This window comes from Carcharodon carcharias, chromosome 26, assembly GCF_017639515.1.
Source record: "Carcharodon carcharias isolate sCarCar2 chromosome 26, sCarCar2.pri, whole genome shotgun sequence".
NCBI classification, from domain to species: Eukaryota; Metazoa; Chordata; class Chondrichthyes; order Lamniformes; family Lamnidae; genus Carcharodon; species Carcharodon carcharias.
Genome location: NC_054492.1, coordinates 43873651 through 43895570, shown reverse-complemented (window position 1 = coordinate 43895570; position 21920 = coordinate 43873651). Strand labels below are relative to the sequence as shown.

Sequence of the window (21920 nt, the reverse complement as noted above, 5' to 3'; positions counted from 1 at the left end):
CGCCATCTAAACTTAAAGGAAAACGCTCGGATCCAAGCAACTTGTATTTAGCTGATTTTATCTTGGATTTAGTGGGGCATTAGTGCTGACAGCTGCTGTTGTGCAGCTCTTCCATACAGCTGGCAATCCCAGTGGCTGATTGCTAGGAAGATATATTTACTTTGCAGTTGTCATAGTTATGTGAGACCTGCATATCAGCAAGCTGCAACCCTTACACTCCACAACTTCAAGTCAATATAGATCAGAGTCAACTTTTGACATATCAAAAAGTTCCAATGCTTAATGTTGATTCATTTTTACATGCACAGTCAAAGCAAGTTATGGTATTTTACACTCAATGACCAACTATTTACTGCTATGGAGATCTTCTTAGTGGCATTTTGTTAACAAGCTATGCCGTATTGCTGATTTTGGCTGAAAATCCCGGTTCAGGAGTAAAATAACAGCAGGAACATAACTCACTTTCTGTTTAACCACCACTTCTACCCGTTTTAAGTGAACAATTCAATTAAGAAGCTCTCCTATGCAAACATTTAGGCAGTAATTTTCAACTTCAGCAGGAAGTTGAAACTAGGAGGATCGGGTCAGCTGACTTACATTGTTCCCATTGGGGAGGTGGTGGCATAGTGGTATAGTCGCTGGACTAGTAATCCAGAAATGCAGGGTAATGCTCTGGGGACCTGGGTTTGAATCCCACCACGGCAGATGATGAAATTTGAACTCAATAAAAATCTGAAATTGAAAGTCTGATGATGACCATGAAACCATTGCTGATTGTTGTAAAAACCCATCTGGGTCACTAATGTCCTTTAGGGAAGAAAATCTGTTGTCCTTACCTGGTCTGGGCCTACATGTGACTCCAGACTCAGAGCAATGTGGTTGACTCTCAGAACAAGGGCAATTAGGGATGGGCAATAAATGTCGGCCCAGCCAGCATGCTCACATCCCATGAACGAATTTTTTAAAAGTCTGACAATGACTAGAAAACCATTGCTGATTGTCATAAAAGCCCATCTGGTTCACTAATGTCCTTTAGGGAAGGAAATCTGGCCCATATGTGAGTCCAAGCCCACCAGCAATGTGGTTGACTCTTACCTGAACAAGGGTAATTAGGGATGAGCAATGAAGGTTGGCCTAACCAGCGATGCCCACATCCCATGAACAAATATTTTAAAAATCAGATAGGAGTAAACTGATATCAATCCAATACTTCCAGTTTATACATCTACTATTGAAAGTTACTCCTTTGGTTTCCCATAAGCATTTTAAGTATTCAGGGGACAGAATCTGTAAAAGGTTAGTGAATGCTTCTTGATGATTCAATAGGCAAATCCATGAAGCAATGAGTCATGCATTCAGTTTGTATAATATGTGTATCAACGGCTCTCACCAGGCATTTCAAAGCTTCTTAAGCAAACATAAGAGCTGGCTATTTTCATCAAATATAATTTTGGACCAGGCATTTATCTGAATATATGAACGATTATTATGTAAACATGTATTTTAAAAATGATTAAACTAAAAGTCTAGATGGTGCAGTAAAGCAAAATTCAACCTATCGCTTCTGCAAGGTTTGTTTTTAATTTGTCAGTATATAATGAGCAAAATATTGCTCTCTCCAATGGTTGTAAAGCTCTTAAATAAAAATACTTCTCGGTTTTTGAGCCTAAAACAGGAATCATTTACGTCAAGCGTCTCACAGAAAAAAATCACCAAAGTGATGTAGAAAACCTAAATAATAATATGGTACATTTGGGAGTATTCTTCGACATAGGATTACTTAGGATATACGACACAAAAACAGGCCATTCAGCCCAACCAGCCCATTCTATGCTTATGCTCCACTCAAGCCTCCTCCCATCTTTCTTCATCTAAATCTGTCTTCATAACCCTCTATTCCCTCCTCTCTCATACCTTTGTCTAGTTTCCCCTTAAGTGCATCTATACTATTCACTTCAACCACTCCCTGCAGTCGCGGGTTCCACATTCCTATCACTCTTTGGGTGAAGATCTTTTTTTCTGAATTCCCTACTGGTGACTATCTTACCTTGATGGCCTCTAGCTACGCTCTTCCCTACAAGAAGAAACATGCTCTCTGTATTCATTCTATCAAAACCTTTCATAATTTTAAAGACCTCTATTAGGTCTCCTCCAGCCTTCTTTTTTCATAAGAGAAGCGATCTGGCCTGCCAATCCTTCCTGATGTGCATACCCACGTTTTTCTGGTATCATTCTTGTAAATCTTCTCAGCACCAACTCCAGTGCCTCTATATCCTTTTTATAATAAGGCGGCCAGAACTGCATGCAGTACTAATGCTTAAGTTGAGGAGTATTGTTGGAGTGGTGTAGACTTAGCGTTTCTCTGCATCCAGTTGTTGTCACAGGGAAAGGGAAGGTTTGACGCTAACACTAATAACAAAACTTGAAAGACATTCTATCATTCAATATTAGCATCCCTCTACCGCAAATAAGTACAATTTCACCCCCCACCCAAAAAAATTGCTTTCTCTCCTAGGAAGGTAGTTCATCTCCAAGATTACTGTGTAACGAAAAATAACAGGGAATTTTATTAAATTGACTTGAAATTTCTCCTGAAGCCCCAGCAAATTAATCCCCCTATTGGTGGGCCTTGCAGAACTGAAAAACCACAGATTCGTGACTCTCTCAATGCTGCTTTTGCTGACTTCACGCGAAATCACGGCGTCACTTGCTTGCGTTAATATCCAGGAAATGACGTGTGCTAGGGATAAAGAACTAGAAGCAAAAAGTCTCAGCAGAAAGAAAAAGAAATACAGATTTAGGTTTTCCAAAGTTTTCTTCATATAGCTCAGAAAGGTAGTCCTAGATAGGAGCAGCCCAGTGCCCAAGAATTACAGCCTATTCCAAGTATAGAATGCTCATTACATGAATACTTTAGACAGTTTTACCTCTCATTTCTTTTCTTTGTTTTTGCAGGCACATTTCTAAATCTTGACTCTTCATTTCAAGAGTTGCAATGTCCCCTTTAAGTTTTGGAATTACCTGTGAAAAGTTGTGTTAACCTATTATTTCATAACCAGTTGACATTAACTCCAAAAGTCAGCAAATATCACGTGCAGATTGACAACTGGACCAAGATTATTGATGTAACCATAAATCTAATCATGCAGCTGCTTTGTTTAAATTGCAAATTATGTAAATCTAGAACAAAATCAGAGAATGCTGGTCAATAAATCTATGTAAAGAGAAAACAAGTTTAACATTTCAGGCAGAAATGTCAGAATTCATCATGTTTGTGAGAAAGAACATTGCCATTCCAAGATTTGTGACTACTGAGTGTGACAGGGGGTTTTAAACTGGACTTAAATTACATCTAATAATTCCAAGGCACACAATTCACCAATGTCCTTTACAGCAGGAAATCTGCCATCCTTACTTGGTCTGGTTTACACACAACTCCAGATCCACAGTCATGTGGTCCACTCTGAACTGAAGTGGCCCAGCAAGCCACTCGGTTCAAGGGCAATTAGGGATGGGCAACTAATGCTGGCCTTACCAGCGACGCCCACATCCCATGAACAAATAAAAACAAATATGAAAGCTTTCTGGGCTTCTCTGTAATACTGACCATCTGCACGCGCTGGTTTACTTTGATTCCCCTTCTTTTTCAGGCATGTCAGACTAGAAATTTGTGCATCTCTTGCAAGGAAAGCTGGTGCGAAAAGTACGTGTAGAAATATTTGTGGGAGAGGAATCAATAAAGCGGTCAAACGACAACAAAAACATATGCAACTTTCAAACATCTAGCCTTACTGTGAATACATTCTCTAAGCCAATCATACATCAACAGATGGACAAGTTTCACAAATCTCATCCAATCCCTGGGAAGGAGAGTTTACTTGAATATATATGTTAATGAGGCCACAACTGAATGGTGACAGCAAGTGTGATTTTCAACTTGCAGAATCTCAAATGAGTTACTTGCTCAGAAAGTTCCCACAAAAGCTAATTTTTTGAAATTACAATAAACTCAAGTAAAAGTTCTTTCACAAGGCAGGGCTCCATGTGCTAATATTTTTGAATGGATTGATTATCCTTAAAAATCATAGTGTATCCTGAGTTACTGAAGTGACACATGCTTCCTCGCATTCTAACAATTGAATTTTGTTTCCTGTACATCAGGCAGGTGCGGTACAAGGGTGAAAATGGAAGCAAATGCAGTGAGAGCAATTATCTTGAAAGCTGACCCCTGGGGTCGCTGAGATGACAGAACAACCTGAAAAATTCATGAAGTCTGCTAGTGGGCAAACAGTGTGTGACTGAAAATCTAGTCACTTAATTAGAAATGCAAATCTAAACCATCCAAGTCACGTCAATCAAAAATCCACTTTCTGATTTAACAATGAGGCATCACATTGTGGAGGTCAATGATTAAAGATATCATGCTGGGCACAAGAAGAATTAGCAACAGACTCTTGTGCCAAGAGAAATGGGAGGGCACATTGAAGGAGGGCACACCAGCTCCAATAGATGAATCTTTTGCCTTTTCCACTTCTAATTTCTTCTCTATGATACTGCCTCAGTAGCTCATGTTGAGCTTTGGCACCACAGGGATAAGTGTCTCCAAATTATCATCCTTTTGCTCGGACAGGGAGGATCAATAGCCTATTCAAGCTTAGTAACCATCAGAAAGGAATCCAGTTGCATCTTCACTTGATAGTCACATGGGCACCCTTCTAGACAGATCATTGAATCAACACTTAACAAAGCTCAAAACAAAAACAGAATTACCTGGAAAAACTCAGCAGGTCTGGCAGCATCGGCGGAGAAGAAAAGAGTTGACGTTTCGAGTCCTCATGATCCTTCGACAGAACTTGCTTAACAAAGCTCTGCTGACTCAGTAGGAACCAGGGGCTGAGTGTTTAGGCACCGCTAAAAAAAGCACCAGCGCCACTGTGTCAGCTCCCCGGCCCCATCCCGCCCTCAGGACATTTCCCCGGAGGATGGACTGGGGAGGGGCGGGGAGGGGGGTGATGGGAGGGGGGGTTGTGAGGGTGGTAGGGCTACCTGCCAAATGCGGCAGCTAGCCAATTGAACCTGTTAATGGCCATTTAAGGCCAATTGTCGGAAGCTAACTGGGATTTTCTAGTCAGCCTCCAGGTCCCTCCGGCAGCTGGGGGGACAGTGCAGCTGCTTGGAGGTGACCTCCCTGTGTCAGGCTGGAGGGCCAGTGCTCCAGGCAGGCTTAGACACCCTCCTTCCCTGTCTGGGTATAGCTGCAGCCCCAGGCTAGCCTGTGGAAGGATTCCACTTCCCTCCCCCACTAGTGGCCCAGCTGCTAGATCTATTATTTACTTTAAATTTTAAAAAGTTGGAGTGAGGATGCCTCCATTTTGGGGTGTTGTCTCCCTCATCTAGTAGCTGTGGTATCCTGCTGCTGCTTCCAAGCTGGAGAGCCTCCTATTGGCCCTTCAGTTTCAAAAGCCTACCCACCAACCTTGGTTGGACCTAAGGCACACTCTCTGGTCGTTAGTTGGCCAATTTCCCTGGGGGAAGTCACGGTCAGTATGCTGGTTTCCTACACCATGGGGTCTCAAACAGCACATTTGTCCTGAAGCCCAGGGAGAAACTCAAGCCCCAATAATTTGAATTGGGGCATTGCTGCTCCATATGGTTTAGGACATTCTGAGGCTGCCAGGAGTCTTATCGCCATCATGGAAAGCCTACCTTGTGTGAGTCCTGCACGGTGATACATGTAGAATATGTTTACTGCCTGATCGGCCTGAAGCTGATCTACAAATTACCATCCAGCATATATAAAAAAGCATGACTGCGGAGTCTGAGGAGAACCAGAGCACAGATTAAATGACTGCACAAAAAACGAGTTACTGGACCTAAAGGTTGAATTTTCCCAGCTCAATGACGATGGGCTGGGAGGTAGGTGAGTTGATAATATGGCAGGGGTAAGTGGAGTGACTGCCCACTTAAGGGCTCAATTAAAAGCCAATTCCAGTATTATGCACATCGAGAAGACCTGCTGTTGCATAGGGAGACAGCCAGGTACACCCTGGCGGACTCCCACCAGATTCCCGGGGGGGGTGGGGTCTCTTTAAAGTCTGCTCCATAACCCACAGTGGCTGTCCCCATGGTTACAACGACGCTGCTTGAAGGAGAATACACCCTTGCCGATCGCCAGGGCCTGCCTGGTGCTGACTCTTTAAGACAAACTTACCTGCTCCTCAGTGGTGCTGCCAGGGCTGCTGGCCCTCTGATTGGGTGGCGGATCCAACACCACCCTGTTAATTGGCCACTGCTAATAAAATGATTCCCCAGCGTCACAGTGCCCACCCACCATGGGATCAACTCCTGTAGTTAGCCCTGCAACCAGGGCCTAATCCTCGTCAGAAAAACTCAGCCCATTAGAACCAGAACAAAAGCATTTGCCAAGCCTTATGGAAACACATGTTTTATTACTCTTTCATGGGAAGAGGGTGTCACTGGCAAATTTATTGCTAATCCCTAATTACCCTTGAGGAGGTGATGGTGAGCTGCCTTCTTGAGCGGCTACAGTCCATGTGGTGTAAGTACACCCAGAGTGTTGTTAGGGAGAGCGTTCCAAGATTTTGATCCCGCGACAGTGAAGGAACAGTGATATAGTTCCAAGTCAGGATGGTAAGTGGCTTGGAGGGGAACTTGCAGGTGGTGGCATTCCCATGCATCTGCTGTTCTTGTCCTTCCAGGTGATAGAGGTCAAAGGTGCTGTCAAAGGACCCTTGGTGAATTGCTGCAGTGCACCTTGTATATGGTACACACTATGCGTTGGTGGTGGAGGGAGTGAACATTTAAGTTGGTGGATGTTGTGCCAATCAGGCAGGCTGCTTTGTCCAGGATGGTGTCGAGCTTTTTGATTGTTGCTGGAGCCACACTCATCCAGGCAAGAGGAGTGTATTCCATTACACCCCTGACTTGTGCCTTGTAGCTAATGGACAGGATTTGGGGAGTCAGGAGGTGAGTAACTCACGGTGAAATTCCCAGCATCTGACCTGCTCTTGTAGCCACTGTATTTTCTGTTCAGTTTCTGGTCAATGGCATCCCCCAGGATGTTGATAGTGAGGGATGTTGGGATGCCAATGCCTTTGAATGTCAAGGGGAGATTGTTAGATTCTCTCTTGTTGGAGACGGTCATTGCCTGGCACTTATGTGGCGCAAATATTACTTGCCACTTAGCAGCCCAAGCCTGAATATTGTCCAGGTCTTGCTGCATATTGGCACAGACTGCTTCAGTGTCTGATCCATCGTGAATGGTACTGAACGTTGTGCAATCATCAGCGAACATCCCCGCTTCTGCCCTTATGATGGAAGGAAGGTCATTGATGAAGCAGCTGAAAATGGTTGGACCTAGGACACTACCCTAAAGAACTCCTACTACAATATTCTAGGACAGAGATGATTGACCTCCAATAATCATTACCATCTCCCTTTGTGCTAAGTATGACTCCAGGCAGTGGAGAGTTATCCCCCTGATTCCCATTGACTTCAATTTTGCCAGGACTCCTTGATGTTACACTTGGTCAAAGGTTGCCTTGACATCAAGAGTGTTCACTCGCCTCTCACCCCTTGGAGTTCTGCTCTTTTGCCCATATTTTGATGGGTTCAGGAGCTGAGTGGCACTGGCGGAACCCAAACTGAGCATCAGTGAGCAGGTTATTGCTGCACAAGTGCTGCTTGATAGCATTGTTGATGACCCTTTCCATCACTTTGCTGATGATTGAGAGTAGACTGTTAGACGGTAATTGGCCAGATTGAATTTGTCCTGTGTTTTGTGGACAGAACCTACCTGGGCAATCTCCCATATTGCCAGGTAGGTGCCTGTGTTGTATTGGAACAGGTTGGCTAGGGGCACAACTAGTTGTGAAACACAAGTCTTCAGTACTGCTGCCTGAATGTTGTCAGGACTCATAGCCTTTGAAGTATCCAGTGCCTTTAGTTGTTTCTTGATATCACATGGAGTGAATCAAATTAGCTGAAGATTGGCATCTGTGATGCTGGGGGCCTCCGGAAGAGGCTGAGATGGATTATCCACTGTGCACCCCTGGCCAAAGATTGTTGTAAATGCTTCAGCCTTGTCTTTTGGACTGATGTGCTGGGCTCCTCCATCATTGAGGATGGGGATATTTGTGGAGCCTCCTCCAGTGAGCTGTGTAATTGTCCACCACCATTCACGACTGGCTACGACAGGACTGTTGAGCTTTGATCTGATCTGTAGGCTGTGGGATCGCTTAGATCTGTCTATTGAATGCTGCTTCTGCTCTTTGGCACACAAGTAGTCCTGTGTTGTAGCTTCACAGGTTGACAGCTCATTTTTAGGTATGCCTGGTGCTGCTCCTGGCATGTGCTGCTGCACTCTTCATTGAACCAGGGCTGATACCCCAGTTTGTTGGTGATGGTAGAGTGGGGGGGATAGGCCAGGCCATGAGGTTACAGGTTGTTGTCGAGTACCATTCTGCAGCTACTGATGACCCTCAGCACCTCATGGAAAGCCCAGTTCTGAGTTGCTAAATCTGTTCTGAAATTATCCCATTATATAATTAATATATAACTAGAGTTAGGCTCTTTCAAAATGTTACCAACCAAAAGGTTTATTGCACTTACCAGTGCTTCATTAGTCAGTTGTGCAATATCCTTCCGTAGATCATCGTTTACCAGGTATTCCTCCTGAATCTGTTGCTGCAACTGGATTCTTTCCTCTTGTAGATGCTTTACTTCATCAATCAGTGCTTTTATTTGCTTTTCATAGTCCTCCTTCTGGATCTGAAAATTATTCTCCAATTTCCTGAAAAGGACAAAAGCTGAAAAATTACTGATCAGCATCAAAACTGCACTAAAGATATAGAAAGGAAGACTTGCATTTACATAGCATTTTTTTGCAGCCATCAGATACCTCAAAACACAACTGCCAATGAAGAACTTTGGCAGCGCTGTTGGAATGTAGGAAATACAGCAGCCAATTTGTGCACAGCAAGCTCCCACAAACAGCAATGTGATAATGACTGGGTAACCTGTTTTTTTGTCATGGTGATTGAAGGATAGATTTTTGGCCAGGATGTCGATGTTGCAAATGCTGTGACCATTGAATGCATGCTCTCGTTGTGATTAAGAGCAGCTGATATGAATTGGGGAGAGGTTAGGACGCATATATATATTTAAAAAACTGGTTTCCATCTGCGTGGGGGAACCATGTGGAAGCGAAAAGTAGTCTGCATTTACATTATACTGAGTTTGTGAATAAACCAATATTGAAGTCAGAGCGGCTCCAGCTTCTTCCTTTGCCAGACTGATGTTCACTGTATAAACACAGGACACCAGGGATAACTCCCCTGATCCTCTTTGAAACACAGCCATGGGCAGGCAGGTGGGGCCTCGGTTTAACGTCAAAAGATGGCACTTCTAGCAGTGCAGCACTGGAGTGTCCACCTACATTGGTAGGTTCAAGCCCCAGAGTGGGACTTTAACCCAGAACCTTGAGACTCAGAGGCAAGAGTGCTATCCGCTGAGCCACAATTTGCCCTGATAGCTGTTGCTAAATCCTTCCCTTGTACATATGACTATTTTTCATGTGGGTAATTTACATTTCAAATAACTTCTTCTTAACATCAAACTTAAATATATATAAATTTTGATAAGAGTGGTCCATATCACAAAGATATAGTCTGTACCTCTCCTTGTTTTTTCTGTTCTGTTGGTTATTGCTGACTGTTTACAATTCCCAACAACCAGGTAGCCAGGTACTCAGAGACAAAGAAAGCAGATGCTATAAATGTGAAAACATAAACTGTGCAATTTATATAGTGGTGATGCCAGAAATCAGGGCATTATGATAATCAAAGTAAAATTTAAAGGAGCAATTTTGCTCGTTCTATTATGCTAAAGTTTAAACATGTTGAACATCTATCATATCGCCAAAGCTAAAATACAATCGGAGAAAATTGATATTTTTAATAATTAAAAATGAATTGTAAGCACAGGTATAGAGCTGTTGTGCGCAGAAATAAAATTGTCCTCAGTCGGTTTTTGTGATCCAACAACAAATACAATATTTCCCAAAATGAACATTTTGGGCATCCTATACTCGCTGCTTTTAGTTGTATCAAAAAAAGGTAGATAAAGCAGTAAAGAAAAATGTAATATCTTCAAAGTGCAATTTATTTTTAATAGAATAATATTTGGATTGTTTCCTTGCTACACAGTGCAATGAAGGCACTCTGTGCCCATGTGCAGCAAGACCAGCCACATAAATACTGTGGCTACAAGGGCAGCTAGGAGGCTGGGAATCCTGTGGAAAGTAACTCACCTCCTGACTCCCCAAAGCCTGTCCACCATCTATAAAGGCACAAGTCAGGAGTGTGATGGAATACTCTCCACTTGCCTGGATGAGTGCAGCTCCAACAACGCTCAAGAAGCTCAACACCATCCAGGACAAAGCAGCCCATAGCCCATGAATGAATAATTTAAAAATATTCTTCTGTGGTACATAAGCAGCTGTGAACTACGGAAGTTGTTTACCCTGCTGACATAATTGCTTGGCTTTATGTTCACATTTTCTGAAAAGCCACACAGCCATTTAGAAGATAATACTGCCCTTTAAAGTTATATGGTGCCTAGAAAACTACAACAGCAACAACTTACATTTGTATCACACCTGTAGTGCAGAGAAAGGCCCCAATGTATTTCAAAGGGGTATCATCAAATGAAATGGACACTGAACCAAAGAAAGTATTAGAAAGATGATTAAAAGCTGAGGTGAAGAGGTAGGTACAAGGGGTGAAGAGATTTAGGGAGGTAAGTTATGCACGTAACAAATCCACGAGCAATATTTTCATGTGTAAAGGAACAAAGGTGATTCCTGCCTGATGATAAAGAGCAGATAATTTCTTACCAACCCAAACTGATTTGACTCAAAAATCTTGTAAGTGCTGTATGGAAAATGAGCTGAACGTAAGATCAGGAACATGGAAAACCCAATTCCAAATTTGATAGCCTGCTTCTGATTCCTCATTCAAACTCATGCCTAATCCCTGGATCCAGAACTTCACTGACAACAACAACAACATATATTTATTTAGCGCCTTTAATGTAATGAAATGTCTCAAAGTATGCCACCGAGCCACATAAGGAGATATTAGGTCAGGTGATGAAAAGCTTTGTCAAAGATGTAGGTTTAAAGGAGTTTCTTAAAACACACAAGGAGGAAAGCAATGCCGAGAGGCAGAGAGGTGTAGGGAGGGTATTCCAGAGCTTGGGGCCTATGCAGCTGAAGGCAAGGCCACCAATAGTGGAACGATTAAAATCAGGGATGCACAAGAGGCCAGAATTGGAGGAATGCAGATATCTCTGAGGATTGTGGGGTTAGAGGAGATTAGAGAGATAGGGAGAGGTGATGCCACAGGCGGATTTGAAAACAAGGAAAACTTCAGGCAGAGATATCAGTCCAGTAAACAAATGGAAAGTAATGACAGAAGTTACTGTTTCCCAGCTTCAACATTTGTTATTATCCCATGTGAAATCTGCAGCCAATTTATTGATATGGTGAGTGAAAAATTATTTATGTCTAGCCGCAACTACTTTTCTCAATTCTGTATGATTTGTCAGTTTTTTAAAATTTATTCATGAGATGTGAGCATCACTGGCTGGGCCAGTAAATATTTCTCATCCTTATATACCCTTGAAAAGGTGGTGGTGAGCTGCCTTCTTGAACCACTGCAGTCTATGTGTTGTACGTAGGTACACCCACAGCGCTGTTAGGAAGGGAGTTCCAGGATTTTGACCCAGCGACAGTGAAGGAACAGTGATATATTTCCAAGTCAGGATGGTATGTGGCTTGCAGCGGAACCTGCAGGTGGCAGTGTTCCCATACATCTGCTGCCCTTGTCCTGCCAGGTGGTAAAGGTCACAGGTTTGGAAGGTGCTGTCGAAGGAGACTTGACTAGTTGCTGCAGTGCATATGGTATATACTGCTGCCACTGTGCATCATTGATGGAGGCAGTGAGTGTTTAAGGTGCTGAACGGGATGCCAATCAAGCGGGCTACTCTGTCCTGGAGGGTGTTGAATTCCTTGAGTGTTGTTGGAGTTGCACTCAGCCAGACAAATGGAGAGCCCTCCAGCACACTCCTTGTGCCTTGTAGATGGTGGACAGGCTTTCGTGAGTCAGGAGGCGAGTTACTCGCCTCAGGATTTCCAGTATCTGGCCTGCTCTGGTAGTCACAGTATTTATATGGATAGTCCAGTTCAGTTTCCGGTCAATGGTAACTCCCCCGGGATGCTGAGAATCAGGGATTCGGAGACGGAAATGCAAAAATGCCAAGGGGAGATAGATGGTTAGACTCTCCCTTGTTGGAGATCATCATTGTCCGCCACTTCTGCAGCGCAAATGAGAAATATAGCAATTAGTTTATTTGCCAGGAGATATACACCTGCTGTGGCTTAAATATTCCCAATAATGACCAATCAGGGTCAAGCTACGTGGTTTAAATTTCAAACAATGCTTGGCAGTTAACTGTCAGTCACCATCAATGGTGCATTCCCATGGCAACGTCACTTGCCAACCAATCAGCACACTCTTCACATACAGTATAAATTGTTGTTTTCCCCCTTATATTGGTATTCTTGCAATCAGGGCAAGACAAAAAAGCTTAGACATGTCTCTTTCTTCAGCCATACTCAAATAACGAAAATCTAAAGTGGGATTCAAACTGATTTGCTGCGGGCAGCTGTTACTGAAACCCATCCCTGCCCCAGATATCATGAAAACTATAATACTCCTTTAGAAGCTCACAGCTTGAGTTTTCTAATGATGTTCTGTTCAGTAAATGTCTATTTGAGAAAAAGTAGCATTGCTTAAAAATGACTGGCAGCTTCCTTCACAAACTGTGCAGCAATTTGTTAAAGCACTTACAAATATAAATACACATGTCTTTCTTAATTCACAAAATATGGAGAAGTGCACTGTAATTTTAATATTTTGGTAGTGAGATCTGAGCTAAATATAACTGAGTGCTGTTTGACTACAGAAAGGTACTTAAGCAGAGTGGGATGGGAATATAGCAGTAATGTTACAGGGCTAGTAATCCAGAGGCCTAGACTAATGCTTCAGGCTCACGAGTTCAAATGCTTTCAATGCAACTTGGAGAACTTAAGTCCAATACATTAATAATAATGATCATGAAACTACTGGATTGTCACTCTTCGGAAGGGGAGACTGGCAAGACTGGACTGGCATTGCCCCATGGCGAGGCCAGCATTTATTGTCCATCCCTCATTGCCCGTGAACAGGCGGTGGTGAGCTGCCTAGAATGAGTGGCTTTCGGAGTTAAGAGTCAACTGTATTGCTGTAGATCTGGAGTCACATGTAGGTCAGACCAGGTAAGGATAGTCAATTTCCTTTTAAGGGGCATCACTGAACCAGATGGATTTTTACAACAATCCGGTAGTTTCATGATTATTATTAATGTATTGGATTGGAAGCATTTGAACTCATGAGCCTGAAGCATTAGTCTAGGCCTCTGGATTACTAGCCCTGTAACATTACTGCTATATTCCCATCCCACTCTGCTTAAGTACCTTTCTGTAGTCAAACAGCACTCAGTTATATTTAGCTCAGATCTCGCAAGTGTGATAACAGTCAGCACTATACTGCCAAAATGTTAAAATTACAGTGCACTTCTCCATATTTTATGTGATTACACATAAGCCAGGCCTGACATTACATAGAGTTGTTCAGATTAGCTTTTCAATGGTGAATCTACTTTAATGCTGGAGAAAACCCAAATTTTACTTAGAAAATGGAGGAAATCTCTTTAACATGGCAAGATACAAATATCACATGTTTGTACCTCCTTAGCTGTTCTTCCCTTTCTAAATCACCAAGGTGCTGGCGTGCGATTTCATCCATTTTTTCTGTGAACAGACATAATTGAGCAAACATTCATGTTGTGGTAAATATGCAATAAGATCAATTTCTGCAAAAATTGCCACCTCAGTACAGTTCTAATCACTGATTTCATAAGCCAATATCAACAGCTGTGAAGCTAAGCAAAGATGTCAAAGAAATGTTTCAGTTTTCTTTGTTATCCTGGACCTACACAAGAAATGTCATGTCAATTTGGCTCAGTTGTAGCACTATCTCCTGAGAGAGACAGTTATCAGTTTAGGTCCCACTCCAGAATTTTACAGTCCAATTGCAGTGGGAGCGGAGCCATAAAACGCATTGTTAGAGGTGCATTTCTTCAGAGGTGATGTTAAAAATAGGTTGATATGCCTGTACAGGTAAAGATTTTTTTTTAAAAAAGGGACAGCAGGGATTGGCTCCTACAATAATTAATTGAAGAGGGGCTTTTATTTTTAAAAGTAGGCACATTTGGCATGGATGGTATGAACAAATTTCAGTCCCTTTGGGTATATTAGGTCTCCCACACATTGACTTCAGGCAAAAGTCATGCACACAACATGGAAGATTTAGCCAGTTTTTGCAGGTTTGACCTCATTAGTTGCATGGTTAGCAGTTTAACAAGTGGATCAACATTACTGGAGGTGCAACCTGGCTAGCTCTTCGTTAGAATCATTTGCAACAGGTTGAAAGGCAAACACTAAAAAATTTGCACAGACTTTCCAGTAATGTTCCCTCTAAACTGCACAGCAATTGTGAAGGTACCCCATAGGCTACTGTGTGCACAGACATTCATAAAAATGGAGAAGGTACCTCACAATGCAACATACAGGCTATGCACAACAAAGAAAATCTAGGGGGATCAATGCCTGCCGGTATTACAAATAAAAAGGAAGAAAAACTCTTATCGTCCACACCTTCAATGCATTACCTTAAGAGAGCCCATTTCCACCTCTGTAACATCACCCATCTCCACCCCTGCCTCAACCCATCTGCTGCTGAAACGCTCATCCTTGCCTTTGTTACCTCTAGACTTGACCATTCCAGTTCTGTCCTGGCCAGCTTCACCTTCCAACCTCCATAAGCCTGAATTCATCCTAAGTTCTGCTGCCAGTGTCGTAACTCTCACCAAGACCCATTCATTGTGCTCACTGGCTCCCAGTCAGGCTACACTTCCATCTTGGAATTCTCACCCTTGTTTTCAAATCCCTTCATGGCTTCCCTCCCTATTTCTCTAACCGCTTCAGCCCTACAACTCTCCAAGATATCTGCACATCTCCAACCCTAGCTTCGTCTGCATGCATGGTTTCACTAGTTCCATCATGGTGGCCGTGCCTTCAGCTGCCCAGGCCCTAAGGTCAAGAACTTCTTCCCTAAACTGCTCTGCTTCTTTTTCCTCCTTTGGGACATTCCTTAAAACCTACTTCTTTGACCAAGCCTCTCCTAATATCGCCTGTGTGGCTCGGTGTCAAATCTTTGCTTGGTAACACTTCTGCGAAGTGCTCTGTAAAGTTTTACTTGTTAAAGATCCTAGTTAATTCAGGCAGCTGTTGTTGCTTCATCCCTTTTGTTATGATCCTAGACCAGACCCCCATGTTTTGGTAAGATCTGGTTAGGGACCAACAATGCTTTGTTCAAAATAGATAAAGTTTGAGATTTAAGACACTTGCTCGGTAAAGAAAGCCACAAGATTCTACAGGCTTTGAACAAGGAAAAATAAACTTTACGATATAAGGTCAAATAGATAAAACAGTTTACAGTCTTATCCTCACATTCAAGGTTAATGTGAGGTATTTGTGAATTAACAGGCAAGCTGTGGTCAACCACACCACACTGCACAATAAATAGCAAATGCAACCAAGACAGATACCACGGATTTCTCAGCAACCCACCCAGATGTCAGTAAACACTGAGTCAATCAGAATTACCTGGAAAAACTCAGCAGGTCTGGCAGCATCGGCGGAGAAGAAAAGAGTTGACGTTTCGAGTCCTCATGACCCATGAGGACTCGAAACGTCAACTCTTTTCTTCTCCGCCGATGCTGCCAGACCTGCTGAGTTTTTCCAGGTAATTCTGTTTTTGTTTTGGATTTCCAGCATCCGCAGTTTTTTTGTTTTTAACTGAGTCAATCAGTCTCACTGAAACTCTGTCTCCCTCATGAGGAACTCCAAACTTTTTACTTTCAAAGGTTAAGCCTCTAAATCCCCTCAAAGCTGTTCCAATTCAGACCGCCTCAACTTCTGCACACCTCCCAGGGTTTCAATCGCATCTCCCAAGGCTCCATTCCCTGGGTTGCTGAGTCTGCACCCCAGCTCCTAATACTGGTGCAATTTTGGCTCTTTAATAGCCGCTACCTTCACTGGCTGGCACTGCCACTGCCCTTGGATGTACCAGGCTCCAATCTCCCCAGCTACACTAAGCTATGAATGGTTCCCAGGGCTTCTCCTGAGCCCTAACCCTTTCCTGCATACGGCCAGTGACCTTCTGCCATCTTGTCGGTTCCCCAGGACTTCTCCTGAGTCCTAACTACACAGAGCCAGCTAACAGCAACACCTTTGCTGCCTGGAACCTGCTAACAGCAGCACCTTTGCACCTACTGCAGAACACTCACTCCGCCAGCAAACACACAGATAAACTGAAACACTGGAACTTTCTTAAGCTCTGCCCATCTCCATGACGATGTAGCCTTCTAAGGTTCATTCAATTAGTTGTAGTTTGAACTCCCAAAAGACACACCGTCTCCAAATCCCCAGCTAAGTGAGCCACCTGCTGTTTTATGATTTTTTTTTTTTTAAAAACCTGTTACCTCTTAAGTCAACATGGTCTCGAACTTTTAAGTGTAACAGTCTTCAAGCTACTTTTGTTACATTTACCCCATTTTTACAGTTAAACTTAAATCTTCCTGGGACAAAAAATTACCTCCAAACTATGAACCAGGTATTTGTAACAAATAAGTATTAAGTTTTTGTGTTCTACCTCCTAATTCAGTGAGTGAAGACTTAGCTTAGCAATTCAAATCGATGACTAGGTTTAGGAATATAGGTGGTCACCAAGGCAGGAAAATTTTTTTTTTGTGTGTCAGATTCAGATACTCTAAATGATTCTTTCTTGAGCTGATTTTCTTACAGTTTTCAGCAAGTTTTAGCATTAGGAGGATCTTCTTTTTGTGCAACCATTAATCAGGCTCAATAGTTACAGAGAAAATATTTTGGATCTGGAAGTAACTCTGAGATCTGATTCACTGACAGAAGAGACTTTTAGAGGTGCAACACTATGGTTATTGTGTTACTATAGCATTGTAAAGGTTTAAAAAATGAACAAGCCTCAGTGAGAAGAGAGGTTAGAAGAAACTTTTTCCCCTCGACTGAATAGTGGATATGTGCAACACACACTTAGCAAGAGCAGCTGATGCCAAGATAATTGTCTCCTTTTGATACTTAACTGCTTGCAAATAGAATTGGAACTGATAGTCTAGGGTAACCAAATATTCTTTGGGACACGCTGGGTTTCGAGGACTGCAGATTAGAACTGCTTGGTGAAGATGTAGACATGAACAAATTGCAGAATCTTGCTGTTATCTTTGAGGATCTGGGATTATTTAGACAAAGCTAGACCTCAGGAAAAATAGGGTATAGAGCGCACAGTTAGGTATATTGCACAAGATGTCTTAGCTTGATGCGTGAATCATAGAACAATACAACACTGAAGGTGGCCATTCAGCCCATCGTGCCTGTGCCAGCACTGGGAAAGAGCTTCCAATTTCCCTGCCGTCTCTTCATGGCCCTCCAAAATATTTCACTTTTGAGTATTTATCCAATTCTCTTTTGAAGGTTATTATTGAATCTGCTTCCAACGCCATTTCTGGCCATATATACCAGATCATAAACAGTTTGTGGTGTAAAAGAGAAAGCGTCAACTCGCCTCTGGTTCTTTTGCCAGTTTACTCTGTTCAGGCTTTTTTTTAATTATTCTTAACCTAACAGCTAACTAAATTACAATTGTAAAAGTGTAATCAATAATAGAACGAAAGTACTGTTTCCACAAGTAACGCACCTTTCACTTCCTGGGTCTGTTCCTGATGTTGCTTCTCCAGCTTCTGGTTTTGTGCTTGCAGTGATAAAGTTTGCTTTCTAAACTCCAACAATGTCTGTGAGAATCGCAAATAGAGGAATGAGTAAAGAAGATTCGTGAGTGTTTTTGTTGAATATATTAGGTCAATTCTTCCCACTTGCTGCCCCTCCAAAATGGTCACGTTAGTAATGTGGATTGAATTTGGCGTTCTACAAACAGAAATACCTGCTCAGTTTGCTCCTTGGCTTTCTTAGCTTGTTCCTCAATGAATTTCTTCTGCGTCACTGCTTTCTGAAACTCTTCCTCAAGCTTCTGATATTTGCCGATATCAGCCAAGTGAATTGTGGACAGATGTGTCAAACGTTCCAGCAACCCCTTGTTCTCTTTGCTCTGGTTTAGAAAGGTAACACAGGTCCAATATAGATAGAGATCACTCTCACTGTCCTGCACATTTTCAGTATGTAAAAAATATCCAGTAAATTTGGTGCATCGTGTAAGACGAGGATAAATCAAATCCATATTGTTCTAGGAATATTGAGCAGAGTTTTGTGGAGGTGATTGGGGGGGGGGGGGGGGGGTCTCAGCCGCTGACTAGGTAGCCAGCAAGAGACCCTCTTCGCCTCTTTCCAGGAAGGCCCGCCACAATTAGGCCCTTGACTGGCCTGCCCAGGATCAAGGGCCCCAGGGGCAGAGGTTCTGTCCAGCAAGGGGCCGGCAGCTCTATTGAACGACAGTGCCACCAGGAGGCAGTGGCTGCTGCTGGTACAACACCCACCTGAGGCCTAGGGTCATCGCTGGATCACAGGCCACAGTAATGGTGCGAGGGAGGTCGCAGTGGGAATCAGAAGGTAGGGCAGGAGGTGGCTCTCAGCAGGACCTCCCCTTCCCAATGCTGGGTCCCTCCAGTCAGGCACCAGTGCTTTGGAATGAGGGACCCCACCTCGGGAACCCTCAAGTCAACATGCCAGGGTTTGTTTGTCATGCCCCCCACACAGCGAGTCCATCCCCTGCCTCTGGGTTAATGCCAGCAGCAGCAGGGGGTTGCGGCCAAGAGCTTCAATTGGTGCCGGGGGTGGAAAGGCTGTCCATGGGGCCTTCCTGGCTCAGGCTTAATCGGAATGGAGGCAGGAAGACAGTGGGTCCCACCCACCACCCTCCCGCCACATTAAATTTTCCCCGTCAAACTTGCCACAGGGAGGGGGGCGGCACAAGATTCCGAACATCGTATTCCAATCATTTCCAAGATAGTGCAATTTGGTGAATATCTCTGACCATAACACTTTTTTTGCACATTTGATGGCTTTGCTAACCTTCTTAGCTATTTTTAGTGATTTGTGAATCTGTACCCCAGAACACTTGACACCATGACCTCACTTAGACTCTTATTTTCCAAGGAGTAGAGATCTCCTTATTCCACCTACCAATAAGCACCACCTTAAACTTAGCCACGTTGAAATTCATTACAAAAACAGAATTACCTGGAAAAACTCAGCAGTTCTGGCAGCATCGGCGGAGAAGAAAAGAGTTGACGTTTCGAGTCCTCATGACCCTTCGACAGAAATTTATTTTGAAATTCATTTACCATTTACACACCCCTTGCCATAGGAACCTTGTGACGAGTAACCCAGCTCCTGACTCCCCAAAGGCTGTCCATCACCTACAAGGCACAAGTCAGGAGTGTGATGGAATACTCCCCGCTTGCCTGGGTGAGTGCAGCTCTAACAACACTCAAGAAGCTTGACACCATCCAGGACAAAGCAGCCCACTTGATTAGCACCCCATCCACAAACATTCACTCTCTCCACCACCGATGCACAGTAGCAGCAGTGTGTACCACCTACAAGATGCACTGTAGGAATTCACCAAGGCTCCTTAGACAGCACCTTCCAAACCCATGACCGCTCCCAAGGACAAAGGCAGCAAACACATGGGAACACCACCATCATCCTGATTCAGAAATATACCACCGTTCCTTCACTGTCACTGGGTCAAAATACTGGAACTCCCTCCCTAACAGCACTGTAGGTGTACCTACACCACATGGACTGTCTTGGTTCAAGAGGGCAGCTCACCACCACCTTCTCAAGGGCATTTAGGGATGGGCAATAAATACTGGTCTAACCAGCGATGCCCACATCCTATGAATGAATAAAAAAAACCCATTCTGCAATTTTGTTACTGTCTTCTTAATCTGCCAGTCTTCCTCAATATTAACTATCCCCCTCAATTAGTCTTTTATTCCAACATATATTTCTCACTTCATTACAGAACAAGAACAAAGTATTACATGCGCAATAAAATTACAGAATGCCCAAGATTAACCTTAAGTGAGTTGTTTAGAACATGCTATTTCTACAGGAATCACAAGACAATTTTCAGCAGCTTTAACAGAAATCTATTTACGTTGGCCGCTGAAGGTCTCTTCATTTTGCTAAGTTTTTCTAAACATTACCAAATTAGAAAGCCAAATGCTGGATTGTGTTTGAATTTCCTTCTTCATTTAGTTAGAAACATTCTTGGAAGGGCTGTGGAGAATTTCCCAGAGCGATGGCAGGCTTTAATATGTAAGCCTTTTTGAATTAACATTTGGAATTTTAAGCTTATTGTAAATGTATTGCAGAAATGTGTGATTATTTTCCAATATTTAACTGATGATCTTAGAACCCACCTGTTCATCCAGTTTCTTGTGGAGCTGTTTGACACGGAAGGATAGCTGAATGTTTAAAACAAACCGTCGTATACTTTGATATCTGCGTCTTACCAACCAGGCACGGACATGCTTTTGAATTACTAATGCTTTTTGATCTTTCAGCACCTGTGGGAAATATTGAACAAACTAAAGATAGGTGTCTTCCAGGGTTTATGATTTTGATTTCCGATAACTATAGAAAATACTGATTCAGTTGGTTTTTTTAAACTAAATAATTAAATATAAACAGTATTTATAATTTGTTGATGTTTATGAATATTTTTTTAAACCTAAGTCACTACCAAACCACAGTAGCTACATGTGAAAAAGTGGTTCATTGTCTCTGAAGCACTTTAGGTTGTCCTGAGACGCTGTATAAATGCAATTTTCTTTGTTTCTATGAGCATGTATTTTTGATACAATTCAGATCAAAAGATAGATACAGATGAAGAAACTTATTGAGCCCATTTTAGCTCATCCACCAACCAGAAGTCCATTCGAAGTGCTAATATAAAAGCAAAATACTGCAGATGATGGAAATCTGAAATGAAAACAGAAAATGCTGGAAAACCTCAACAGGTCTGGCAGCACCTGTGAAGAGAGAAGAATCATTCAGACTCAAAACTTTAACTCTGTTTCTCTCTCTGCTGCCAGACCTGTTGAGGTTTTCCAGCATTTGAGTTTTTATTTCATTTGAAATACTCACTGTTTTTATGAAGATCTTCCTATCAATCCAAAATTTACCTGTCCTACTATCACATTAGTTGAACTAGTGTTCTAGATTTACCTTTTCCTAAATTATTTACCATCTCTTATGTTATCATAAGATTACAGTGCAAGTCACTTATTTTCAAGGCTAAAAATATTCAACAATGTGTTTCAATGGTCTTCTGATGCCAAAGATTGTTCTTTTCTCTAGAACTTGAATAGTATTGCTGTATCTCTTTGATCATACACAGTATTGGAGGTATGCCTTGAGCAGAGCACTATGGAGTTTAAGCATGATTTTCTATGACTTGAAAGTTTTGGCCATATAACTCAGTGTTCTATTTGCTTAGTCAATCACTGCTCCACAGTGCTCGGACATCTTGTCTACTAAGACTCTTTCAACCTCAACCTCACCTATTCTAACACCATTCATTGAGCACGAATTGTTGCCTAATTTGTCCTCAGAGTATAGTACTCTACACTGGTTTATATTGGATTTCATTTGCCTCTACTCAGCCCAATTTCAGATT

General features: G+C 42.6%; 1 protein-coding gene across 3 annotated transcripts in view; it reads right to left on the bottom strand.

Annotated features, from left to right (window-relative positions):
- The window catches only part of myo5c (myosin VC), a 99150-nt gene that overhangs the window by 24759 nt on the left and 52471 nt on the right, over nt 1-21920 (bottom strand). For all 3 annotated transcript variants that reach the window (XM_041175245.1, XM_041175247.1, XM_041175246.1), the window contains 6 exons: nt 20662-20808; nt 18219-18383; nt 17976-18069; nt 13870-13933; nt 8632-8812; nt 2928-3021 (listed from right to left, as the gene is read on the bottom strand). In XM_041175245.1, the coding sequence (XP_041031179.1) occupies nt 2928-3021; nt 8632-8812; nt 13870-13933; nt 17976-18069; nt 18219-18383; nt 20662-20808 (745 nt within the window). The remainder of the gene's footprint in view (nt 1-2927; nt 3022-8631; nt 8813-13869; nt 13934-17975; nt 18070-18218; nt 18384-20661; nt 20809-21920) is intronic.